This window comes from Gopherus flavomarginatus, chromosome 13, assembly GCF_025201925.1.
Source record: "Gopherus flavomarginatus isolate rGopFla2 chromosome 13, rGopFla2.mat.asm, whole genome shotgun sequence".
Lineage (NCBI taxonomy): Eukaryota > Metazoa > Chordata > Testudines > Testudinidae > Gopherus > Gopherus flavomarginatus.
Genome location: NC_066629.1, coordinates 4,323,516 through 4,331,324, shown reverse-complemented (window position 1 = coordinate 4,331,324; position 7,809 = coordinate 4,323,516). Strand labels below are relative to the sequence as shown.

At 40.2% G+C, this 7,809-nt stretch overlaps 1 protein-coding gene across 1 annotated transcript; it reads right to left on the bottom strand.

Annotated features, from left to right (window-relative positions):
- Positions 1–655: 655 nt before the first annotated feature.
- LOC127033839 (tudor domain-containing protein 6-like) lies at positions 656–7,516 on the bottom strand. The gene is given in 6 exon segments (XM_050922109.1): positions 656–815; positions 3,385–3,430; positions 4,318–4,407; positions 5,284–5,402; positions 5,887–6,820; positions 6,822–7,516. Coding segments are annotated over 6 exon segments (1,818 nt in total). The 5' UTR covers positions 7,371–7,516; the 3' UTR covers positions 656–735.
- Between the last annotated feature and the right edge of the window lie 293 nt (positions 7,517–7,809).

Sequence of the window (7,809 nt, the reverse complement as noted above, 5' to 3'; positions counted from 1 at the left end):
AGTGTCCCTTATACACTAGAGTAATATAGTGGAAAAATCTAAAAGATCAAAACAAGATAACAATGCACCAGCATCAGCTTTATTCCAGCTTGTTCCATAGTTAGCATAGTAGTATAAATGCAGAGTTCAAACTGAAGTAAATATTATTTACCATAAAGGAGGAAAAAACATTCAAAGCAACTGGTGCAAAATATCTTCTAATTTTTTTTTTTAGAAGAGCTTTCCTAACAAAGAAATCTCAGTGTTCATCAGAAAGCAGGGTTGCACAATGTACAGCCGTTTGTATACATCTGAATAAGCTTCATTTAAGCAAACCCAAAAATTTAAATCAAGTATAGTTCCAATAGAAATAAAGAGCGTAAGCAATCTACATATGCAAAAAGTTTAACAATCTAGTTATTACAACTCTTGGTGCAACAGACTAAAACATTCAATACCAGAAACTCCACTGGTCAAGGGCAGCCCAAATACTCACTGACATGAAGGTATCACAATTTTAAGAAGCTAGATGCCAGCACTATGAAAACATCTACAGATTCCATGTAGGTATTTTGTTGTCTTACACAAGTGTGAGGTGCTATTATAGAAATATGGCATACAAGTTAGACATTATTTGCTCAGCTGCTTGAAAACCATGCTCAAAATACTTCTACAATGTACAACTCCGTAATCTCGGGAAAGTCATGTTCATAAGACTTTGCTTCTCCAACACGTGATGCTTGTGAACTAGAAGCCTTACTCAGTGGCATTTTCAGGACTGCTGGACAACATATATGGATCAACCATGACATCAGAGCCACAACTAGCCCTTCTTTCTAGGAAAAGAGGAAAAAGAAAGACAGAGGTAAGAATAGCACCATGAAGATCCAAAAATATACTTTCGCAGTAACAGTCACTAAAGAGTGTGACCTGTATGTTTTTTGGTAGTCTGAAAGACTGTAGTACAATTTCAGACCAACTTTGTCTACTTCATGGTCCTGTACTAAGTTTACCCCAATGATTACACATTTGAAAGACTATTGTGTACAATGAATAACTATTAACTAAGGCAGCTGGAACTTTAGTCAAAGGTGAAGTGATTCAGCTGGACGCAAGTGTGCAATGCTTACAAGACAGTCTCCACTTTTGTGTTGTATTGTTCAGTTTAAGAGCTAATCCATTCCACCTGCAGGTGGAACATGATAGTCATAGTGGATCTTTTAAAATGTAGTTTAAGATAGTGTTTTATCGATAAAATGTTGATTCTGGTAACATGTACAGTTTGTAGCAGACATGCAGATACTCTGACACTCTGTGGATTGATCAGTTTGTATGTGAAGGTTTTTTGAAGTTAAAACAGTCATTAACAGGACTGAGTGAAAGGGAATCGGCCACCATTTGCAGACTTATACACATCTGACTCTAAGATATCCTGATGAGAGCTTGCTTGCTCTCTCATATGCACACACACAATTTTTTTGTAAACACAGAAAAATGATTAATAGAATATTACAGTTACAAAATCAAGCACTCGAGAGTCAGGAAATGCCAGCATGATGGTTACCTGTGCACGCCTTGTGCATACGCATTCCGACCATCTAATTACATGATAACAGGACCTTTGCTTCTTTCTATGCACAGGATGGATGGTGCTCAAAGATCGGATATTCAATATTTTATTTTATCCTTATATAATGCACACTATTCATATCCTGCTCCGAAGACAGGATTATTAATTCCTCTATGGCACTCTCGGGGAGGTGGTAATATCCCCATTTTACACATGGGGAGTTGAGACAGAAAATAAGGTCAAAGGTGTCAGCTAGCTTTGGGTGCCCTCAGCCACCTAGGTTCTGATTTTTCAGAATACTTTGCATTATATAGCACTCTACAAGTTGAAAGCACAGCTCCTATTGAGCATTCACATCTCCTACTGAAATCAACACATGAGAAACCAGGGCCTCAGTTTGGGCACCCAGAAAATGAGGACCACAATTAGTGACTACCTGCAGAAAGTTTGATTTAAGAGCATCCCAGTGTAATACCAGCATCACATAGGAAATCTATGGCACAGGCAAAGATAGAATCCGGTTCTTTAGGGTAGCATTCACTTCCCTCGATCACCAGACCCACTTTCTCTTCCTGCAATGCATTGCTTCTCACTACACACCTTTCAACTTCTGCAACAAATAATGCAGGACCTTACAGACAACAGTCTCCTTTACTACAAAATCCTAATTCATCCCCAGAGCAACACCATCCTGTACACTGAATGAGGCAAAGGACCTGTGGAAAAAATAATTTGTGATCATGTAATTAAAGACTGTCAGAATGCATATGCACAAGGGGGGCAAATTAAGGTTGCACCTTAATCGTGGCATTTGCTCACTTTTGGGGGCTTGACACTGCAGCCTCAATAATTTTTTCAATGTAGCTGTATGTGTAATTTCTTGGGTTTTCAGAAAACAAACTAAAAAAAAAAAAAAAGCAGAAATGCCTTCACATGGCATGTGATCCATCTAGGTGTCAATAAGCAGTGTTGGAACCTTTCAATCCACCACAGATCTCTGTCACTTGAACTAATGGAGTGCCTGATAGCAGTAGTAGGTTGCCATCCTCTATGTGTACATTACAGTACTGAAAAAAAGAATCCTGGCAATAAACCAGACAAACTTAAGTAAACCAGTGCTTGTTGTAGGAAGGTCTATTACTTTTGACTCAAATGCGAAAAGCAGATTAGCTAATAGCTTTTTCAGGAACTGTAAAAAGGCAGGAAGAAAGTATCACCAGCTAAGCTTTTAATTTCTAGTATCAGTCTACAGGTTAGCAAGTTAAACGCCATCATCTCAGAGAAAAAACAGAACATAAGTTTTATTGTACGTCTTTTTGTAAGAACGAACAAAAATAAGAGAAGAGCTACAAAGAGACCACATGCCTCAGGTGATCAGTAATGGATACAAAGACTTTCATGTGACAGTCACTACCACCTTACAAAGATTTGGGGGCCTACAAGACCTGACTTGGTGATCACAGTTCAACTCTCCAAGTGGAAAAGTACTGAAGAGATAAGTCACAACTGGTACAACTCAGCAGAAAGGCCAAGGATTTGACCAGGCATGAAAACAGAACTATTATTTCCCTTTAGGGATAGTCCTTCCAGACAAGGCAATATGGGGAGTCTTGCACTGTTACTGCCCGTGCTGTACCTGCTAGTGAAGAACCCAAAAAATTATTCTATTGTTACCGGTTAGTCCAATTGCACTTCACAGCTGGAAATTATTCTGTTTATAATATACTAGAATATCATGCTTTTAGCCTTTTGAATCTAAAGACAGGTACTTAACATCCAACTAACAATGAACTCTTCATATGGCAGGAGTTTAGAAAGTAAAATTGAAGTTCTACCTTTCAACTCTGAGCCCTCCGCTGATAAGGAGTGCAAGCTATCTGCCTAAAACAAAAACAAAAAACACAGGTTCTGTTGAAAGGAACAAAAGCACAACTGCTGAAAGACTTCTTGTATCTGCATCTGATTTAAAAGAAGACTCATTTTTACATTAACATTCAGGTATTCACTCATGCTGAGGTATGAAAATTATTTTCCTATCTCAACCCACTAGAATTGGCTTTGTGTCCATCTTATTTCTTCAAGCCAGGCTTCTATTGCAGGAATGAAGAAGAAGAAAATTGATTCCACCACCGTCTTCATAATAATCAGCATCTGTGACAAATGACTCTGGCATAATTCAAGATTAGGTTCCTGGACGTAATGCCATAACAGCACTGTCCTCAAAGCAAAATACAAATGCAAGACCTCTTTAAGATCATTTCTATTACTAAATAGTTGTGAAATATTTCACATTGTTCCTTGTGCAATGTTTCTTTAAGTTCTTTCTTAGCACTATATTGTCAGAACTGATGCACCAATAGCATTATTCAAAATGGCCAAGTCTGACAGCAATAAGCAGCTTTCTGCACTTGCTGATATTTCTTCTGCCTAAGACTGTGTTTATTCACTTTCAATATTACCTGTTTTCTGGAACTGGATTTCACACAACCCAATACAATATTCCTAATCAAAATAACTAGCTGAGGGCTAGCCAGTTATACTCCACTCTTCAGGTTTTCAAAAAGGAGGGCCACAGAGGTCACGTAGACGCTACAGTGTATCAGGCAGTTTGATGAACTTTAACATTCAGATTTTCCAGATAAAGGTTGGATGGGTGTGGGTGTCATCCCTCATGGTCACACAAAGATTACAACTCATAATTCCAGACACTCGATATTTTATCTCCACTAGGTTTCCCCAAATATTTACCAAGAGCTATAACACCATACCTCATATGGACTCTTAGTCACTTCAGGAATGCCATTCCAAACATTCTCAGGATTCACTATCTCCTCATGGCCAGCAGAGAGATTCAAATCCTGCACAGATAAGACATTAACCTTAGTCTAGCAGGCATTACTCGTTATACAGAATACATAGAACACAACAGAACACATTAATGGAAAAAAATCCACAACTGGCATATCATATCATGTAAAACACTAAGTAGACAATCCCTGTAAAATGAAAGGGAGAAAAGAGTATATAGTGTTCGGTTTCTGGTTTAGACATTTATTCATCTAAAGTGTATAATCAGATATCTGCAGCTACTTTTCAAAACCATTCAAAAATCAAACTAGGAAACAAAGATTTAATAGAAAGTTCTTGAAAACCTTTACACTGGCACCTCCTGGCATCCACTTACCAAGTGAATTGCCATTAAATCAATCTCCCAATACAAGAGGCAACTGCAACTATGTTTTCTAGAAATCCAGAAGCAGCAAGCAATGCTAACTACAGTAAAACCTCAGTTACGCTGAGAATGGAGGTCGTTTGTGTTTGTAACTCTGAAAAAAGCATTATGGTTCTTTCAAACGTTTACAACTGAACATTGACTTAATACAGCTTTGAAGCTTTTCTATGCAGAGGAAAAATGTTGCTTTCCCTTTATTTTTTTAGTAGTTTGCGTTTAACCCGGTACTGCTCTGTATTTGCTATGGTTTTTTCATTTTGGTCTCTGCTGCAGCCTGATTGTGTATTTCCAGTGCCAAAAGAGGTGTGTGGCTGACTGATCAGTTCCTAACATTGGTGTTCGTAACTCTGAGGTTCTACTGTAGCTGTTTTAATCTCTGTAACTGGAACCCCTCTAGTAATCTGAGTCTGGAGAATATGGGATGTACGTGGAGCAACCAAAGCAATTCTAATATACATGGAATCTTTTCTACACATGGAGGGAGCTTTGAAGTCCTACTTACCTTGGTGTCTTCATCAGATATCTCCAAAATATGAGTCTTATACCACTTCAGACATGACCACACCACACAATTGGAGCCAACAGCAAATCCCTCTAGATTACAGGCATGCTCACTTTGCTCTACAAGATTTGAAATGTCACCAAAATTTGCTGTAATAGTTTTAGACTTGATTAAAAACTGTCAATGTATTTAGCTGCCTGTCTGCCTGCTGCCTTTTCTGTCTCTGTTTGCAGGTAAGAAACTACTCCTATTTGTCAGAGTTAGTAATGGACGAATTTTACAGGAGACATTTGCAGTGCTAACTCATTACTAAAACCCAGGAATTTAAGAGGTTTTAAGGGTGGAACAAATCTAAATCAAGAGTATCTCATGGACCACAAGACTATGTTCACAGTCCTCATTTCCCAATCCCCTCCCTCCACCTAATCTTAAAATATAGACTTAACATTACAATTAATTTCTTTTCCAAAACACACCCCAAGTCAAATAATTATATAGAAAATTAAGCTAAATTTTGCATGTGCAACTGATTTTTTTAAACAAACTGTTACTGTGCTGTACAGTTTGAGTCTATGGCTCTTTATAATAATTAAAGGTACATACCTGCACCATGACCAGCTAAAGTTGCATCCTGCTTTTCTCTTATTTCAATTTCTTCTTCATCTGATGGTTTATGCCTCAAGGACTCCCCAATGACAAGAGTAGTTTTATACTCTCCGAACAATTCATGCAAGTCTGGTTTCATCTGTTCCGCACAACTCTTCTCTTGCAAAGTTAGCCATTTCTTACATTTTTCACCTCTGCTATCAGCTTTTCCTACAGCACACAGCTCTACAGGGCAAGTAGACACCTGCTTTTTTAAGTCAGTTTTAGTGAATGAAAGCTGATCTGCACTATCTACAGAAAGCTCTAAATTAGATGGTTCCAATTCTAACGGGTCCTTCCTTGTTTCATCATCAAGAGAAGCCTGCACTTCTGATGGCACCAGTTCCAATTCCTCTTTTCTTTCCGAACCAAGCAAAGACTGGACATTGTGCATCTCTGGTTTGTGCATCTCTGGTTCCAGCTCCTTCCTGGCTCCATTACTAAGTAAAGTTTTTACTAGGGAAGACTCCACTTTCAATTCAGTTGGTGCAGCTTTCACTTGATGAACTTCAAGCAAGTCCAAGCCCCAATCCACTCTCTTCTTTGTTTCTTCTCCCAAGGAAATCTGTACCTCACATGGTATCAGTTCAAACAGTTCCCCTCTTTCATCACCGCATACAGGCTGTATTTCAAGTGATGACTCCATTTCCAACCAATTCTCTCTATTACTAAATGAAGGTGACACTTCAAGTGATTTCAGGTTCATTAGTTCCCTCATTTCATCATCCAAAAGCTGTACTTGGAGTGATTCCAGTTCTGACATTTTTTCCTTTGTTTCATCAGTCAAGGAAGTCTGCATTTCTAGTGACTCCAGTTCCAGTACCTCTTCTTTTGTTTTGTCACCCAAGGAAGGGTGCCCTTCAAGTGACTCTAGTTCCAGTAAGAGCTTTTTTTACTTCATCAAGTACAGAGTGCATTTGTAACTGCTTCATTTCCAACAGCTTCACATTCTCATCCAGGGAAGGCTGCACCTCAGCTGATGGAAGTTCCAACAGATCTTTTCTTTCTTCACCCAGGAAAGACTGTACTTCAAGTGATAATTCTAACATCTCTGCTTTGAGTTCAAGATCTAAGTCCTTTGTTTCACTACTGGCAAGGAGCTGTGGTTCAGATGTTTTTGGTTCTACATATATCTTTATTGAAAAAAGAGAGTGATAGCAAAACAAAGGAGTCTCTGCTTTATGAAGTATTTCAAAATTGGTCTGATTCTCACTAGCAGTTTTGAGAATCACTTTTTCTTCAATTTCTGCAGTATTTTGACATCCCTTGTCTGTCAGGTGGAATGGTTCCGCACAAAGTAAAGCATCCTGCAGAGCACTATTTTCCTGCTTGGCATCTCCAGTAGAAGCCACAGCTTTTTCAAGGCAAACAGCATCTGTATTATCTGTTCCTGGACCCTCATTCCTTTCACTGAAATCGTTCTGATTGTTTGCCAAAGTCATGTCAGTGCAGGGCCGCCCGGGGGGGGCAAGAGGGGCAATTTGCCCCAGGCCCCAGGCTCTGCAGGGGCGCCCATGAGAGTTTTTCGGGGTCCCTGGAGCGGGGTCCCTCACTTGCTCCAGGGGGCCCGGAAAACTCTTGCGGGGCCGGGCCCCAGAGCTTCTTCCGCTCCCGGTCTTTGCCAGCGGGGGGTCCTTCTGCTCCGAGGGGAAGGACCCCCCGCCAGCGAATTACCGCCGAAGTGGGACCTGCCGCTGAAGTGCAACCCGGTCTTTGGCGGTAATTCAGCAGTGGGGCGCCCTTCCATTCCAGGACCCGCCGCCGAAGTGCCCCGAAGACCTGCGGCAGGGGTCCCCCGCCACTGAATTACCACTGAAGAGCGCGTTGCACTTTGGTGGCCGGACCCGCTTCGGTGGTAATTCGCTGGTGGAGGGCCCCCGC